The 17,786-nt window shown below is 64.2% G+C and overlaps 1 protein-coding gene across 1 annotated transcript; it reads right to left on the bottom strand.

Annotated features, from left to right (window-relative positions):
• Positions 1–7,475: 7,475 nt before the first annotated feature.
• On the bottom strand, positions 7,476–17,427 carry FARSA (phenylalanyl-tRNA synthetase subunit alpha). Its single transcript, XM_024217270.3, has 13 exons — positions 17,218–17,427; positions 15,217–15,354; positions 14,756–14,854; positions 14,281–14,399; positions 13,525–13,617; positions 12,173–12,301; positions 11,482–11,597; positions 10,997–11,081; positions 10,219–10,318; positions 9,852–10,020; positions 9,280–9,357; positions 8,510–8,624; positions 7,476–7,785 (listed from the first exon to the last, which is right to left on the bottom strand). The coding sequence occupies exons 1-13, from the start codon at positions 17,383–17,385 to the stop codon at positions 7,680–7,682; spliced, it is 1,515 nt and encodes a 504-aa protein (XP_024073038.1). The 5' UTR covers positions 17,386–17,427; the 3' UTR covers positions 7,476–7,679.
• Positions 17,428–17,786: the final 359 nt, after the last annotated feature.

Here is a 17,786-nt window from a genome sequence, read left to right as displayed (position 1 = left end):
CCCCAGACTGGGGTCTGTCCTGTGCTCTGACAGAGCCGTTCACTGGACCTTGTATGAACTGGTGATAGAACCCAGGAGTCCTGACCCCCAGCCTTCCCCCCCCCCCCGCTCTAACCACTAGTCCTCGCTCCCCTCCCCAGGCCCGGAATACAACCCAGGAGTCCTGACTCCCGGCCCTCCTGCTCTAACCACTAGTCTCCGCTCCCCTCCCAGAGCTGGAAATAGAACCCAGGTGTCCGGAGCAGAATTTCACACAACAAACCCCACAGCCCAGGTCTCCCCTTTGCAATGCCCCCTATGAACAGTCTCAGGCAGCCAATCACCCACAGCCCTGGTAATGACATAACTGAGTGGGTGGAGCCTCTCCCTTAATGCTCACCTCCAGCTGTCTGCTCTGATCGTTCCAGAGGGTCGGACCCTGGCTGATCGCTCCAGGGACTTCCAGCTCCCCACCTCCCAGGCAGCGCTCCCGGCTGGGCCCGGCCCATCCACCGCCTGGGGGAAGCCACCAAGTGAGAACAGATGCACCATCAAGCCACAGGGCAGACGGAAACCACGCAGCCCAGGTGAGAAAGGGGAGTGGGGTCTAGTGGTTAGTGCACTGGGAGCCAGGACTCCTGGGTTCTAACCCTGGGTCTGGCAGGGGAGTGGGGTCCAGTGGTTGGGGAAGGGAGTCAGGACTCCTGGGTTCTATCCCTGGATCTGGGAGGGGAGTGGGGTCCAGTGGTTGGGGGAGGGGGAGCCAGGACTCCTGGGTTCTATCCCTGGCTCTAGGAGGGGAGTGAGGTTCAGGGGTGGGGAGTCAGGACTCCTGGGTTCTATCCCTGGATCTGGGAAGGGAGTGGGGTCTAGTGGTTGGGGGAGGGGAGCCAGGACTCCTGGATTCTATCCCTGGATCTGGGAAGGGAGTGGGGTCTAGTGGTTAGTGCACTGGGAGCCAGCACTGCTGGGTGCTATCTCTGGTCCCAGGGGTGGGCTCAGAGCTGCAAGGGGTTCCTGGAAGTCAGGACTCTACATCCTGTTCCTGTCCCCGGAGGTGGGGTCGCAGCAGGACAGTTAACAGGGGTTTGAGTCGAGAGCTCTCTGGATGTCCTCGCCCAGCAGCCCCTCTGCTGCCCCTGGCGTTAGCCCTGGGCCACGGGGGAGTTATTTTAAACCTCATAAATCTGTGACTCCTTAATAGGTTCTTCTACTTGGAAAGCTTAGGACCAGTCTCGGCATTCGGCAAAGCCCTTGGCTCCTAGCGCAGCCTGTTACGCAAAGGGACTTAGCCTGCTGTGCAGTGGGGAACCCCCCAGCCCCTGGCCCTTCTGGGGGCTCACCCGAGGAAGGGGCCCAGTAACAGGGCAGGGAATTGACCCTTGAACTGACCCTGTCTCCCGGGTGGGGCCTGCGGCGCGATCTAGCCTGGGAAGTGACTGGCCTGGTGCAGGACTGGCTGGGAGGGAGCCCTGGGCTGGGCTGAGCAGGGCAGGCCAGAGGGCACAGTGCTCCCGTCCGGCCTTTCTATCCCGGGCCTGCTCGAACACCCACGGTTCGTTTTCTGGGCTCGGGGGCTTGCTCGCCCCAGCCGAGAGGCGGAAGGGAAAGACCTGGAGTTGACCAAAAAAGTCAGAATAAGGGACACTTCACGACGAGGCCCCAGCCGAAATCCAGGGAGTGGGGTGGGGAGGACCCTCATGGCGCCAGGGGCTGCATGGATCCCCCAGCTGAGGTCAGGGGCCGCCCATGGCACCGGGGGCTGCATGGATCCCCCAGCTGAGATCGCCCCCCCCCACGGTGCCAGGGGCTGCATGGATCCCCCAGCTGAGATCGGGGCCCCCCCATGGCGCCGGGGGCTGCATGGATCCCCCAGCTGAGATCGGGGCCCCCCCCATGGCGCCAGGGGATGCACAGATAGATGCACCACCAGCTGAGGTCAGGGGCTGCCCACGGTGCTAGGTGCTGCAGACGTGGTGAGAGACAGTCCCTGCCCCGAAACCAGCTGGGCCTGTTGTCCCTGCTTTGCAGCCGCACTGAGGCCAGAGGCTGCCTCGCCCGCGGGGTGTGTGCAAACGCAGGGCTCAGTCCTGAACCCCGATGAAACCCCTTGGAACAGGAGGGTGCTGGCAGCCAGGCCCACCACTGAACTGACCATGCAGGGCCTGCTCCTGCCTGCGTGGGCCGAGCCCCGAGCCCCCCAGACACTGAACACAGCTCGGGGTGGTCCCACAGCCACACGTCAGCCCTGGGCGGGCGCCCGCTCTTGTGAGGGTGGTACCGCTGACAGTAGGTAGCATTAGGGTCAGGGTATTTGCCGTGGGGCAGAGAGCTGCACAAAGAGGGAGCTGGGAGCTCCCTGCTGTGGAGACAAGCTGGGCGCTGCAACCCCGAAGTGCCCCCGGAGGCAGATAACCAGCCCCCCACTGTGGGGTAGTCGGACGAGCTCAGGGTTTGGAACCCAGGCTTGTGATTTGGGGGCTCATGATTTTGGAGCCCGGGGGTTGGCACCTGCAGGCGAACCCCTCCTGAGAAGGCCCAAGGGGGCAGCCCCAGAGTGGGCAGAGGCTGGCAGGGCCAGATGGGTGCACTCAATGGGGGAGGGGTCCTGCCAGGATCGGAGCCACGTTTGGTAGAGGTTTTTTGGGGGGCAGGGCCAGTCTCTCCCTTGGTTCCCCCAGGATGGCTGGTGAGGGGCGGGCGGGCGGTTCTGCTGCGTTCTGGGACCCAGGTGGAGGTGAGACCTGGAGCAGCAAAAGGGAAACAAAAGGGAAATTACCTCAGTTCGGGGGCAGAGCTGCTGGTTCTTCCAGCAAGATGGGGCCAGGGCCACATGCAAGCCTGAGACACCTGGGGGGGGGGGGGGAGCCCGGGGGGGGGCTGACCCCAGCAGAGCAGTGTGATCATCAATTGCCTGGGTGGGGGTATCGCTGCTTTGACGTCACTGGACTTTCCTAGAAAGGGGGGCCTGGGCTGGGCCCCCCCCAGCAGACACGTTCCCCCCAGGGCCTGGGCCGGGCCCCCCCAGCAGACACGCTCCCCCCAGAGCCTGGGCCAGGCCCCCCCAGCAGGCACGCTCCCCCCAGGGCCAGGCCCCCCTAGCAGGTGCCCTCCCCTTAGGGTGCAACATTTTGGGGTTCGGGCTGCTTGTAACAGAAGCACTCGAGGAGCAGATGGCTCAGGGGCCCCGTTGTGCCCCTGACCCAGAGCTTGCTGTCTCCAGGGGGAGGGGGACCCGCAGCCGGCAGGAGGGGGAAGGGTTTGGCCCCGGGGGCAGAGCCGACAGCAGGACCCAGCTCTGCACTGCTGACTGGCCTGTGCTGCCCCCAGGGAGGACAGTCCCACAGGCGGCCTGGCTGACCCCAGGCAAAGCCGCTCGGTCTCTCTGGGCCTCAGTTTCCCCGTCAGTAAAGTGAGGAGAACTGTTCTGCCTTGGCCGATTAGCTCATGAGCTCTCGCTCTGCATGTGGGCAGCGCCCAGCCTAACGGGGTCCCCAATCTCAGGGGGGCTCTCTGTGGCCCCCAGCCCAGTGGGGGCCCTGATCTCAGGGGTCTGTCTGGCCCCCAGCATCATGGGGACCCCAATCTTGGGATCGGGTCTGTAGGTGGGAGTGTGAGCTTCCCCTGAGCCCTGCCCGCCCCCTGGAGCTCCCAGCCGCTGCCCCCCATTGCTCTGGGGCTAACCAGCAGCTCGTGGGGGATCAGCCAAAGGGGTGACAGGTCAGGCCTGAGCCCGGACCCGCGCACAGCCGGCCGGCACGCCGCAGGGGAGCACCGGGGGGAACGGTCCTGCCGGGGCTGAGCAGGGCGGAGGGGTCAGTGATTTTCCAGCTCCACCTGCTAGTGAGACCAAGATCCAGAGCACAAGGAAAATGACAAAGGGCCCGGGCCAGCAAGCGCAGGGTTAAACTCTGCCTGCTCGGCCCCTGCCCCAGCTGCAGCCCCCTCCCTCTGTTCCCCTGCCCCCAGGGTGGGGGGAGCAGGTCCAGCGGTTACAGCAAAGCCTGTGGAATTGGGATACATGGGCGTGACCACCTTGTCAGTGCAGGGGAGTAGGAGCCAGGACTCCTGGGTCCTATTCCCAGCTCCAGCAGGGCAGGGGGGAAATGGACTGGGGGTCAGGATTCCTGGGTTCTTACCCCACCTCTGGGAAGGGAGGGTGGTCTCGCGGTTAGACATGGAGCATCAGGACTCCGGGGTTCTTAGCCTGGAAGTTGTAGAATGAAGCAATTAGAGGGAAGGTGAGTCATGACTCCTGGTTCTAGTGCCAGCTTGGGGAGAGTAGGGTCAAATGGTTAGAACAGAGGATAGGGAGCCTGGACTCCTGGGTTCCATCCCCAGCTCTGGGAGGGGAGTGGGAGCTAGCGGGGGAGGGCTGGGAGCCCGGATTCCATACCTGGATCTGGCAGGGGAGTGATGTCAAGTGGTTAGAGCAGCAGACAGGGTGCCAGGACTCCTGGGTTCTCATCCCAACTCCTTGAAGGGAGTGTGGTCTAGTGGTTAGAGGTGGGGCCAGGACTGGGTTTTTCTCCCCGAAGCAGGAAGTTGCGCAATGAAGCAGATAAGGAGGGGGTAGGAGGCAGGATGCCGGGGTTCGATTCCCAGCCATCACTGACTCACTACATGATCCAAGCCCCACCCCTTGCCTCAGTTTCCCCATCCATAACAGGGATAACGAGACCTTTGTCCCCATGCTGCAGGCCGTCTCCGTCCACCCTGAAGCTCCCGCCCCAGGCGTCCGGGCGCCTCCCCGCCAGGGCATGGAAGCCGTGTCCGCCCTGCAGCTCGTGAACCTGACCAGCCTCAACCGCACCGAGCCGCTGGGGCTCCTGTCCCAGCACTCGTCCGCCAACGAGCAGCCCCTGTACAGCGAGTACAAGCCGCCCGTCCGCGACCTCATCCCCCTGCCCAAGGCCGTGCTCTACCTCCTCATGGCCGCCCTGGTGGTGGTGGGCGTGGCCTACGCCATCGTGGGGCACCTCATCAAGGACCTGGCCCACGACCTCGTAGGTGAGTCGGGGCGGGAGAGACGGACGGATCCTGCTGGGCCCATCCTCCCTTGCTGCCAGGTCGGAGCACGAGGGCAGCCTCAACTTCCCCTGCCACGCTGGCGCTGTGGGGTGTTAAACAGCAGCCATGTTCCACCCCAGCAAGAGGGACTGCTGTATGTCATAACGGCTCTTATCTAGCGCTTTTCCTCAGGCACCCCTAAGCCCGGGAAGGGTAGCAGCATTAGCCCCATCTCCCAGGAGGGCAAACCGAGGCCCAGAGCAGGGCAGCGACTTGTCCGAGGTCACACTGCAGGCTGTAGTGCTTCTGGTGAAGGGGAGAGAGTTCTCCCGTCGGCGTAATAAACCCACCGCCGCAAGCGGCTGGACCTGCGTCGGCGAGAGCTCTCGCCCGGCCAGAAGCACCCGTGTGGACAGCGCTGGCAGCGGCACTGACATCGCTCGGGGGCTGGGGGGGGGAAGATATTCACACCCGGAAAAATAACCAGCCGAGTTTCCAAAAGCTGCCGTTAAAACTCAGAGTTTTTAAAAACTTGAAGACCATTGGGGGGGAGGGGGGGAATTGAGGCTTTTAGGTTTCAAATGCCCCCCACCCCCCAAAAAAAGTCTTTGCAGCCAGGCGGGCTGATTACAAGCAGCTTGAAGCTAGGGGGTGACTGGGCCACGGAGAATGAGCCCCCGCTCCTCCTGCTGGGATCCTCCCCGCATTTCTCCCCCCCCAGGGAGAGAAGAGTCCTTCTCCCTGGGACGGGGGCCCAGGCTCCCCCCAAGCAGCTCAGGACTGTGACCCAGGGGACCCCCAAAAGGTTGAGAACCGGCCAAGCTGCCCCTGCAGGGGTGGAAGCGGCAGCTATAAAGACACTTGGAGAACTGTGCTCCCAGCCCCCCTGCTCTAACCACTCAACCCCACTTCCCTCCCAGAGCCAGGCTAGAACCCAAGAGTCCTAAATAGGAGCAGGATTGCTCGCCTCTGTTCCCAGCTTGGAGTGACCTCAGGTAAGTCACTTCTGTGCCTCAGTTTCCCCACACAGATGTAGCCTGAGAGGCTCAGAGTGCAGGGCTGAGGGGTGGTGACACAGGGTGGAGCTGGGGGGCAGGGAGACGTTTCCCCCCCCTCACTGCTGTCCCATCTCCCCCCAGACTGGCTGCTGGGGCCACAGCCGGACATGCCCGACAAGGAGAACGACGCGGACGCTGCGCCCCCGCCCCCCTCAGGGTTCTACCGTGCGCAGGCCCCTGTGGCCGAGCCCCACAGCCCCGGCGAGGTGCACATCATGCTGCAGGGGGCGGCCCCGCCCACGTAGGGCAGGCCCCGCCCGGCAATGGACAGGAGGGGCTGAGCCGACGGGTGCACCCAGAGCCCAGCGGGCTGCGCCGGCCACCAGCCCCACACGCCGCAGAGCCCAGAGCCCCAGCGCGGCCAGCAGGGGGGACTCAGCTCCGTCTCCTGTCGCTTTGTGTCCTGCACCCGGCGCCAACGACCTGGCTGGGGGAGTTCAGTGGCTAGTGAGCCCCCCTCCCCCCAACAGAGCAGCCTCCTGGCTCTGTGGCTGAACCCCCTGGGAGGGGGCCGGGACACAGGGGGGCGGGTCTGTGCTTTGGGGGGGGGGGGGGGGCAAGTCAAGACCTGGAGAAGGGAAGGGCAGGTGCTGCCTACGGGCCCCTCTGATGGGGGGTCACAGCGGGGGCCATTTCCCCCAGCCGGGGCGGGGCTCTGCCCCAGCCACAAGCCCCAGGGACAGGGGGGCACTTCGGTCTGGACACAGCACCTGCCCCGAGGCACCTGTGAGGGAGGGGGCCCCCAGGGCTCGGGCAGCACCAGGGATAGAGCGGTTTGTAAAATAAAATATTGACGCTGAAAATTCCCCTTGCTCTGGTCGTTGGTTCACGCAGCCCTGAGCCCCACACGCCAGAGGGGGCTCCTGAAACAGCCCCGGGGTCAGCCCCCCTCACTCCCGACCTGCAGCCCCCTGCTAGCCCAGCCCTGCCCCCCCCCCCTCTGCCAGTGCCCCTCACTCCCACCCCACAGCCTCTGGCTAGCCCAGCTCTGGGGTTGAGGTGGAGATTTCACTCCCATTCCCCCCCCATCCAGGCCCTGCAGAGGAAGTGGTCATGGGGCTCCCCCCAGCTCTGTGCTGGCCCCACCCCCTTTGAACAAAGCCCCCAGCACACACCCCGGGCAGGGGGTGGGGGTCAGGAAATCCCCCACAAACACACATGCTGCCCCTGCCCCCATCATGTGGGGTGCAGTCACCCCATGTACAAACAGGGCCGGGAGGGAGAGCGCCCAGGCCTCTGCACTAACCCCTACACCCCACTGCCCGCCCACAGCCAGGGGAGAACCTGGAGTCCTGACTCCCACCCCCACCAGGCCCCCGCGCCAGGAACTGGACCCAGGAGTCCTCTCTCTCCACCCCAGAGAAGGAGCGTGCTCCATGGGGAGGGGGCCCCGCCCCCGCCCCCTTCCAAACAGAGCCGAGTCGCCAGTCCAGACACCAGCCCTTTATTGGGGCGCAACAGGCTGCAGGCGCCGGCCCGGGCAGCTCTGCCGGGTCCCCCAGCGGGGAGGGCGGAGCAGGGGCCTGGACGGAAGGGGGCCGAGGAAGGGGGTAGCCCCGCCCAGCTGCAGAGCGGGAGGGGCGCCCCCGGAGCGAACACTAATAAATACAGGGCCGGGCAGGCGGCGGGAGCCTACACGTCCAGGCGGCAGAGCGGGCCGTCGTACACCATCTGCAGGTTCACCTTGTGCCCAACCAGCTCCCGGATGTTGTTGATGCCATATTTGATCATGGTGGGGCTGGAGGAGAAGGCGGGTGTTAGGCGGGTGCAGCCCTGCTGCTGGCCCCCCGTAAGGGACCCTCCGCTGGGCAGCCGAGGGCACAGGCCGAGCATGTCCCCAACCCCAGGAGAGGAGGGATCCCTCGCCCAAGCTCTGCCGGTGCCCCTCAGCCCCCTGTTAGCCCAGCCCTGGGCTCCCCCCCACAGCTCTGCCAGTGCCCCTCACTCCCGCCCTGCAGCCCCTGCGAGCCCAGCCCTGGGCCCCCCCCTCGGCTCTGCCGGTGCCCCTCAGTCCCACCCCACAGCCCCCTGCTAGCTCAGCCCCCTGCTCCCACCCCACAGCTCTGCCAGTGCCCCCAATCCAGATCCAGAGAGCTAGGCTGTTGCTGGCTGGAAGCCCCCTGGCCCCGAGTCACCCCGGCTGAGAGGGGCGCTGGGCCCCAGAGCTCCGCCCGGGCTCTGCAGACGCCCCCTCCTGCAGGGGCAGGGTTACACGGGGATTAGCACAAGTCGTTACTATCTACGGGCAGTGCCGGGTGCCAGGTGGACACAGGGAGAGGATTTGGGAGCTGCCTTGCAGCCGTGGCACACGCTGGGGTCTCCATCCCCTTCCCAGCATGGCCAGCCCTATGGCCCCCCCACATTAGCAGGAGCTGCAAGGGGCCCTGACTGCCCCCACTGGCACCCTCAAAGCCGCCTGTGAGCGCACACGTGCCCACCCCCTCCCCCCGCGTCCTCCTCACCGCTCTAGAGAGAGGCCCCAGGCGATGACCGACACGCCCTCCGGCAGCCCCATCGGCAGCAGCATCTCAGGGCGGAAGATCCCTGAATTACCCACCTCCACCCACTTCTGGAGCCCTGCAACGGGAAGGGAGATGGCAGCTCGGTTAGTCCCGGCCGGGCCCCCAGAGCAGGGCGATGGAGCCGGGGGACAGACGCTCCCGGGCAGCTCGGTTAGTCCCAGCCGGGCCCCCTGAGCAGAGCGGTGGAGCCGGGGGACAGACGCTCCCGGGCGTCTAGAGAAGCGACTGGAGCAGACGGTTCTGTTCTGAGTGGGATCCAAGGCCCTGCCATGGGGCCGGGGCTGCTGGCCCAGCCCCCACCTCAAACCCTGACCCCTTTGTCTCTGTGGGATTGGATGTGGGGGGCTGGGCTCAGCAGGTCCCTGGCCTGGCTGCTGCTGCTGGGCCAGGCACGGCTGTGCAGGGCGCGTCTGTGGAGAGCAGGAGCCTCGCAGCGCCAGCCTGTCGCGGGGAGGGGACCTCCCTGCTGACCCCAGGGCCTGACCTGGGGCCTCTTGCCACCCAGGGCTGGTTTGTGCGGCTCAGGATCAGGGAACCCCTTGATTCCCGGGGGCGGGAGACGCTGCAGTGGGCACCACGGCTCCTCCTGAATGGGGGGCTCATGCCACCCCAACCTGCAGCGCCCTCCTCCGAGACCCTGGAGCTGCCCCGCTCCCACCCCCGGCAGGAGAAGGGGCTGATCCGGCTGCGAGGGGCTGGCGCCCCCTCACCTTGGTGGTAGCTGAACACCTCCATGCTGGGCTCCGTGTAGGGGTTGTAGGCCGGCTTGAAACGCAGCTGGCTGATCCCTGCCGAGAGACGGGCCTGTGAGAGCCTGCGGCCTGCCGGGCCCCCCGCAGCCACCCACACACTCTGCCCAGACCCCCCACAGCCACCCCACGGCCTTGCTGGGCCCCCCACAGCCACCCCATGGTCTCTCTGGGCCCCCTCCTCCCTGCACCCCACAGCCTGCCGGGCCCTCCATCCTGCACCCACCCCACAGCCTGCTGGGCCCTCCATCCTGCACCCACCCCACAGTCTGCCAGACCCCATGTCCCCTACTGCATCCCCACCCTGCCTGGCCCCCTGCCAGGACCCGCCTCTGGTGCCTACTGGTGGCAACAGCTCAGCCCTGGATTGGGCTTTGCCCAGGGCGTTCGCTGGGAGCAGGTACCGCTGAGTGCCCCCAAACGCCAGCACCAGCCCCCCTACCAGGGACCCCAATGCTGCCAGCTCCGCGGGGAGGTCGGCTTTCCCACCCGTCCGCACATGGAGCTCTGCCCCCCCAGCAGTGGGCACGTACCCAGCTTGGTGAAGAACTCCCTCAGGGTGCCCATGAGGTCCCCCAGCGTCAGGCCGTAGTCGGCCACCACCCCCTCGATCTGGTGGAACTCGGCCAGGTGGGTGGCGTCCAGCGTCTCGTTCCGGAAGACCCGGTCAATGGAGAAATACTTGGCGGGGGTGAACTTCTCCTGGGGGGGGCAGGAAAGAGAGGCGTCAGTCACAGCCCCAGCCCATCCCCTGCCCACTGCGGCATGGGATCCCAGCCCCCGGCCCCTTGAGCCCCAGTCACTGGGGGCAGCAGAGCTCTGCCCCCCCGGGGGGGAGCAGGGGATTGACCCTGCACAGCACGGGCACAGTGGGGGAGGGGGAGCCGTGGCACCTCCCACCTGCTGGGCCAGCCGGTAGAGCATGCGGGCGCTGACGGCTGTGGTGTGCGTCCGCAGGATGTTCTTCCGCGCCTCCTCCAGCTTCCAGTCGTATTTGTACCTGGGGGGGACGAGACCGGGACACGCTGGGCGTGGGCAGGGAGAGCTCCCCATGGCACCAGGCTGCTGGGGGAAGGGGAGGGTGGAACGTCCCCCCCCCCACTCTACAGTCCCCCAACGCAGGCGAGCTCCCAGCTGAGTTTGTGCATCCAGGCGCCAAAGGGTTAAGCAGTTGCCCTAGGAACAGAGGCAGGTGCCACAAGCAGCAATGGGGGAGGGGAGCTGCCCCAAACCACAGGAGCAGCCTAGAGTGGAGAGGCCCCGAATCCCATTCCCTGCCCCCCCAGCCAGGCAGCCCCCCAGCCTGGGCTGGATCAGAGCCAGTGTCTCCTAGAGCAGAAAGGCCTCATGTCCCCTTCCCCGCCACTCTGAGCCAGCCAGTCCCCCCACCCCGGGGGCCGGTTCAGAGCCAGCCAGTCCCCCCACCCCGGGGGCAGGTTCGGAGCCAGCCAGTCCCCCCACCCCGGGGGCCGGTTCGGAGCCAGGGCCTCTAGAGGGGAAAGGCCCCGTGCCCCCATTCCCCACCCCCCTGAGCCAGCCAGTCCCTGCAGCCCTGGGGCCAGATCAGAGCTAGCGCCCCCAAGTGGGGAAAGGCCCCGTGTCCCATTTCCCACCCCCAGCCCGAGATCAGCCTGTTCCTCTGGGCCCCAAGCCCAGCCGGCCAGCGGGGGACGCTCACCCCTGGGAGCCGTAGCCTCCTTGCGAGTGGATCTTCTTCACTCTCTTCAGATAGTCCATGGGGAAGTCCGTGGCTTCGGCAGGATCTGGGGGAATCCAGGAGGCGCAAAGGGGGCTGAGCCACCAGGGAACTGGGGATGCTAGAGGGTCTGGGAGGGGGCCCAAGGGGCAGCAGGGAGCCAGAGGGGCAGCAGAGGTGGCAAGTGGGGCTAATGTGGGTGAAAGATGCTGCACCCCCCCCCAGCTAGATACCCCCCATTTAGCCACAGGGCTGGGTGAGCGCCCGGCCCCTCACTGCACCCCAGCCCGGGGGGGCAGTTGGGACTCCGTGCACTCCGCACAGCGCCTCTGCCAGCGCCACGGAGATGAGGAGCCCTGGCCAGGTAGGGACTGGGAGACCCTGCAAGCTCGCACAGGAGCTGTGGCGGCGCCCCCTAGAGGGCAGCGGATAGGCCGGCCGGCAGCAGGGGCTTGCGGGCGACTGACCCTGCAGGAAGAAGGTGTCGTGCTGGTCGCGGGCCGGGTGCTGCTGCGGCTGGAAAAGGGCGTCGAAGTTCCAGAAGGAGCTCTCGATGAAGTTATTGGCGGGCATTTCTGTGAAGCTGAGCGAGACACGGCACCAGTGAGCACCCCCCGCTCCAGAGCGCGCAGGGCAGGCCTGGCCCTGTGTGGGCACTGCCCCCCACATGGGCAGGGGCACAAGGCCTCTGGATGGTGAGAGGAGACGTCACAAGAGGAGCCCAGAGCAGCTTCCACGCGCACCCACCCCCCTGGGGGACGGCACCGGGCAGCCCCACTGGGCACAGAGAGGGGAGTGACTTGCCCAAAGCTACCCAGCAAAGGAACAGCTGAGCCAGGACTCCTAACTCCCTGCCTCCCCTGCTCTAACCCCTACACCCCCTCCCCTCCCTGAGCCATGGAGAGAACCCAGGAGTCCTGGCTCACAACACTGGAGATCACGCTGAAGGGAACAGTCCCGGGCTGGACTGATTGGCACCTAGTGGGTGCTCTCTGTCTCCCTGCCCCTCCCAAAGAAGAGGGCTGGCAGCAGCTGTGCAGACCCTGGCCGGTACCACCACTGCAGGACATGCTCTGCATTCTGCACCGCTGCCCCCCGGGCAGATGCCCCATGCCAACCGCCAGGGTAGGGACTGAAGGGGCACACGCGGCTACTCACCCCATCTCGAGGAAGATCTGTCTGAACTGGGTGCGGACCTTGAGCAGCGGGTGGAGGTGCCCGCTCTCGGGCATGATCCCCAGCGCCTCGAAGTTGTACGCCTTGAACTTCAGGTCACGCCATGAGCCGCTGTGGACGAAGGGTGGGGAAAGGTCACAGGGGGCGAGCCCTGGGGAACTGACTGAGCGAGTAACAGGCCTTGTACAGCACCTTCCACCCAACTATAGTCCATGGTGCCGCTGAAATGCAGCCACCTCTGGGGTGGAGGGCAGCAGCCAGCCAGCACATAACAGTGGGGACAAGAGGACCCAGGCCACAGCCAACATCCATGCAGGGTGGGCAGGGCTTGTCTGAAAGACCCATCAGGCTGAGCCACATGGGCTTTGTACATCTACCAGTGACGGGAGGGGGGCCCAGGGGGATTTGAACCCGCAGCGAACGTGGAGGAAAACCTGGCGCTTGGAGCCCAGAGAACGGGGCGGAGTCGACATTTCAGCCATAGCTGGAAGCGGGTAAAGAGGAAGCAGTGGGAGCTGCCGGGGCAGGAGGGAGAATCGGGTGTCAGTAGTTTCACACTCCCACCCCCGCCATGACCAGTCAGCAAGCACAGAGCAACTCCAGCTGCTTCCTGAGCCAACAGTCCCCAGCCCCACCCCCCTCGCCAAGTGGGGGAACGAGCTCTGCCGGAGGCACTGGGAAGATGCTCACACATTCTGTACCCCCCCCACACCCACCTAGCCATCGGGACCCCCGCCCCATGGGCCCTGCGGTACTGGCACCCCAAGCTCCTCAGGTGACACTAGCATCCCCTCACTGCCACGCCCCCTGCCCACCCAGGAGCGACCCCTAGTGTCTAGACATTGGGGAAGGGCGAAGGCGGTCAGGAAGTCGAGAGATTTTAGTTCAAAAGTTGTGGTCGTGGCTTGGTAACGCTGCAGTCTTGGTGAGGTCGGTTCCAACGCCATCAAACCCCATGTTCCACCCATCCAAAACCATACAAAAGTGGGGGGTTTTGAGTGGCGTTGTGACCCCACACGCCGCAGGGCCACAGCCACCACTCAAATGTGCGGCAGCCATAACCCCCACCACAATTCCTGCAACTGTATCGCAGCTCCCAATGTTCTTACAGCCTCGTTCATGGCCTTTTAAACAGCGTGCGAGCCCACTGGGGGCGCCCCCGTCTGCCATCACAGAAGCCACAGAGCCCTGCCAGGGGAGGAGCGGCCAGAGGCCGTTTGCAGAGAGATTCTGAAGAGCTATGTGTACGTGTGCGCTGCGGCAGCTCCCCCATGTGCCTAGCGCAGCGCGGAGAGCAAGGCCGCAGGCTCGGACGGAGGCAGCGTGCGCCTCACCTGGCGAGCATCTCCGGAGTGAGGTCCGTCTCCTGCTTGGTGACCGTGGTGCTGAAGGCGCTGCCTTTCCGGATCCAGTAGGTCTTGATGATCCTGTACCCAAGAAGGGAAGCGGAGCGGTGACCCCTGCGGGAAGCCTAGCGCCGAAGATCATCGCTTGGGACTGGGAGAAGAGCCCAGCAGAGCCAGGCAGCCCATTTGCCTAACGAACCACATCGGGCCCTTGGGACTTCTACTGGCCGCCCAGCTCCTCTAGATGACAAATCCCAGCGTGGCCCATCCCGTCTTCGCTGGGCGCTGTGTCTGAGCGGGCTGCACCCACGCTGGCTGCTACAATCCACGAGCCAGGCCACAGCCGGCCCTCGGCAGGACTGGACGTCCCGGCTGGGGGCCCAGCAGCCAGGCTGGCAAAGGCAAGGGGCTGGCTAAGCAGCACAGCCTGGGGGGAAGTGGGGGGCTGTCAGACACGGCAAGCTTCCCCACCACCGCAGGAGAGACCAGAAGCAGGGGCCTGGAGAGTGACTCGATTAGGGTCGCTGCCCAGATGCAGTGGGAAACAGACCCACCCAGCTGCTGCCCTCTAGTGGGGAGAGGGGAATGTGCATCCCAAAGGGACAATCAGACCCATGCCTACTCCCTGAGCACAGGGGAGCCCCAGCACCCCACATTACTGCTGGGGAGAATCCCTGACTCCCGACCGTGCTGCAGCAGCAGAGGGATCCAAGCCAGGGGAGGGGACGGGGGGGCTCAGCTCACACTTCCATCAGGAGTTTCCGCTTCTTCAGTTCGTTCCTGTCTTTCTCCTCCAGGCTCTCAGCCTCTCCCTGCTGCACCAGCTGCAGCTTCTCCCGCACCGCGTCCCGCACGCTCTCCACCTGGGGGACAGGAGGGCAGCAGTGAGCACCCCCCAGAGGCGCGCAGCTGGGTGTGAGGACACCCCTGGGCGTGGGAGCAATCCCCCATCCCCAGCAGGGCAAGGGAAGCAGCCTCCACAGGTGCCCAAGGCAGCCTGGCCCAGCGGAAGCCAGGGACTTAGTCGGCTCGAGCTGTGACAGCACCGTGCCGTTCCTAATGGCAGAGGGTGGAAGAACCTTGTACATTTCTGTAGTGCCAACCGCCCGGCCTGCGAGAGCTAAAGGGTCTCTGCTCGGCCCAAGAGGGGAGATTCAAAGGGGGATTTGGGGCCCAGGTGGGCCCGGCTTGGAAATTTCCCTTCTGACGGAACACTCACAGCCCGGAAGATGCGTGGACCCCCGTCCGCGTTCTTGTCCAGCCGCACCCACTTGTTGGACATGGCCTTGCTGAACCCCACTTTCCCACTCGGCAGTTTCTGCAACGAGACACAAGGAAGGTTTCAGATCCAGGCGGAGCAGAAGAGAAACACCCCCAGGGAAAGGGGGGACAAGCAGGAATTCTGCCCCCCATCCCAGGGCTCAGAGCTGCTTACAGGCACTTGGTCAAGCATCACAACCACCCTCATGGGGAAGGCCAGAGTCATCCCAATTTTATAATGAGACCCAGGCTCCCCAGCCCCCACCCGCTCCAGTCACTAGCCCCAGTCCCCTCCCAGAGCCAGGAAGAGAACCCAGGAGTCCTGACTCCCAGGCTGCAGAACGTAGAAGAACAGCGAAGTTCTGGCAGGAGATGAGACACTGAAGACGTGAGGCATGGGGGATGGGAAGTCAGCCTCACCATCAGCTCGCTCTGGGGCAGCCCTTCAGCAGGGATGCTGTCAAAGACACGCGCCTCGTGGCTTCCCTCCTGGACGATCTCCTTCCCCTCGGGCGTCAGCTCCCAGCGTTTAGAGGATCGCTGCTCAGCCTCGATGACCTGAGGGGAGCACACAGGGGAGCTGTGAAGTACAGGGACCATCACACTGGATCAGAGCCAAGGCCCATTTAAGCCCAGTATCCTGTCTCTGACAGTGCTCAGTACCAAGGGCTTCAGAGGAAGTCATGAGAGCCACACAGCAGGCAGGGAGGGGTAATTTGCCCCCATGAAGGTCTCCTCCTGTTCCTTCCTAGATTGATTGGGGAGCATGAGGTGTTTTTATCCCTTCTGGGATTCTTATTTTAGCATCAGCAATCGCCCTTCAGTATATTTCTGTTATCCTTATCCCGCTTTGAATCTTGCTGAGCTCTTTGCCACAGCAACATCCAGCAGCAGGGAGTTCCACAGGTTATGTATTTATCAAGTGAAAAGTCTGCTGCCACCAGACATCATTGACACCAACAGAGCAAGATTAAAAAGACAGTGAGTGATTATAGGGATACCATGGATACGCCAACAGCCACAGCTCGGCCTACTCCAGGCCGTCCGGGACCTGGCACAACTCCATGGCTGCTCAAGAAGGGCAGTGTGAGAAGTGCAGAGAGGTCCTGCAAGGATCAAAGAGATACTAGAAATGACTGGGACGGGGACAAGGAGGATGGTTTGGGGGAGAGGGTCAAGGAGGGATTTCAGAGGCAGTGGGTGTGTGGAGGGGTATCAGGGTAAAGAGAGATACAGTAACACCTCACTTAAAGTCGTCCCGGTTAACGTTGTTTCATTGTTACGTTGCTGCTCAATTAGGGAACATGCTCGTTTAAAGTTGTGCAATGCTCCCTTCTAACGTCGTCTGGCAGTCACCTGCTTTGTCCACGGCTTGCAGGAAGAGCAGCCCGTTGCAGCTAGCTGGTGGGGGCTTGGAACCAGGGTGGACCGGCAGCCCCCCATCAGCTCCCCGCTCCCCTAAGTTCCCTGTGCGGCAGCTGCCCAGCAGGCTACCGATTGCAGCTGTCCTGCCCTCTGCCTTGGAGCTGCTCCCTGAAACTCCTGCTTGGTGTGCAGGGGGGGAAGGGGGCGGCTAATGTTAGGGTGTCCCCCTCCCCCTGCACCCCGCTTACCCCTTCTCCACATAGAGCAGGGAGAGGACACGGACTAGGAGAGGCTACATTAACAACAACCTGTTAACCCTTGAGGGCTCAGCCGAGTGCAAGTTCATCATTTAGCAGCAAGGCATTTCCTGGGACATATCCCTCCCTCTTCCACCCTCTAACTTCACCACCTCCACCAAGCTTCACAATCATCATCGCTGTGAGCAGTATTAAATTGTTTGTTTAAAACGTATACTGTGTAAATAGCTATAGAATAGAGTTTTTTGTCCGGTGAAAAAAATTTCCCAGGAACCTAACCCCTCCCCCTCCATTTACATTAATTCTTATGGGGAAATTGGATTCGCATAACACTGTTTCGCTTAAAGTCGCATTTTTCAGGAACAGAACTACAGCGTTAAGCGAGGAGTTACTGTACAGGAGAAGGGGACCTTTTGTAACGGGGGACGGAGTGGAAGAAGCTGCTGTCCTGAAGGCCACCTCGACGTGGCCCTCCCCACCCTCATTCCCCTATGAGCCTCCCCTCCCCCCTGCTCCCCCTTGCCCTGCCCACCTGTCCGCCTCTAGCTCAGCATTGGCCTGCTAAACCCAGCGCTGGGAGTTCAATCCTTGAGGGGGCCACGTAGGGATCTGGGGCAAAAATCAGTACTTGGTCCTGCTAGTGAAGGCAGGGGGCTGGACTCAATGACCTTTCAGAGTCCCTTCCAGTTCTATGAGATAGGTATATCTGCCCCCTGGGAACCCCCCCCCCCCCACCCCTCCCACCCCCCCCCCACAGCCCCTCCCCCAGGCCCCTCCCCCAGGCCCCCCCCGGCCCTACCTCCCCCAGCGCCTGCAGGCTCTTCACGGCCCCCACCAGCTGCTGGTGCTCCAGGCCCAGCGCCGCGGCCGCCTCCAGGCTGCCCAGGCCGCCGCCCCCCGCCCGCTCCAGCTGCTGCAGCAGCCGCTCAGCCAGCGCGGGCCCGTCCGTCGCCATGGCGGGGGACATCCCTGCCGGAGGGGGCGGGGCGGGAGAAAACCGGGTGACCTCTCGCCCCGGAAGTGCTGGCAAAAAACCACACCCACTTCCGGGGGATATGGCATTTCTCTCGTTACCACGCGGTGGCCGCCATTTTCAGTGTGGCACAAAAGGGGCGGCCCAACTCGGGCGCCATCTTGGGCGTGGCACGAATCGATCGACGAGCGGACGGACGCCATGTTGAGTGTGGCAATAAGGGCACCCTCGTGAGGGCCGCTTGGTGTCTACCATCTTGAGTGTGGCATAAAAGGGCGCCTGCTAAAGCCCCGCGGCCACGTGGGAGGATGGAGTAGCTCGTGTCAGGTGCCATCTTGAGTGTGGCTAAATGGGAAGGCGGCAAATCCCAGTCGCCACCTTGCGAGGGGCATGCA

Source organism: Terrapene carolina, unplaced genomic scaffold, assembly GCF_002925995.2.
Source record: "Terrapene carolina triunguis isolate 2854851 unplaced genomic scaffold, T_m_triunguis-2.0 Scaffold833, whole genome shotgun sequence".
In the NCBI taxonomy this organism is placed as follows: domain Eukaryota; kingdom Metazoa; phylum Chordata; order Testudines; family Emydidae; genus Terrapene; species Terrapene triunguis.
The sequence above is the reverse complement of the archived record's forward strand: the minus strand, read 5'-3'. Positions and strand labels throughout refer to the sequence as shown.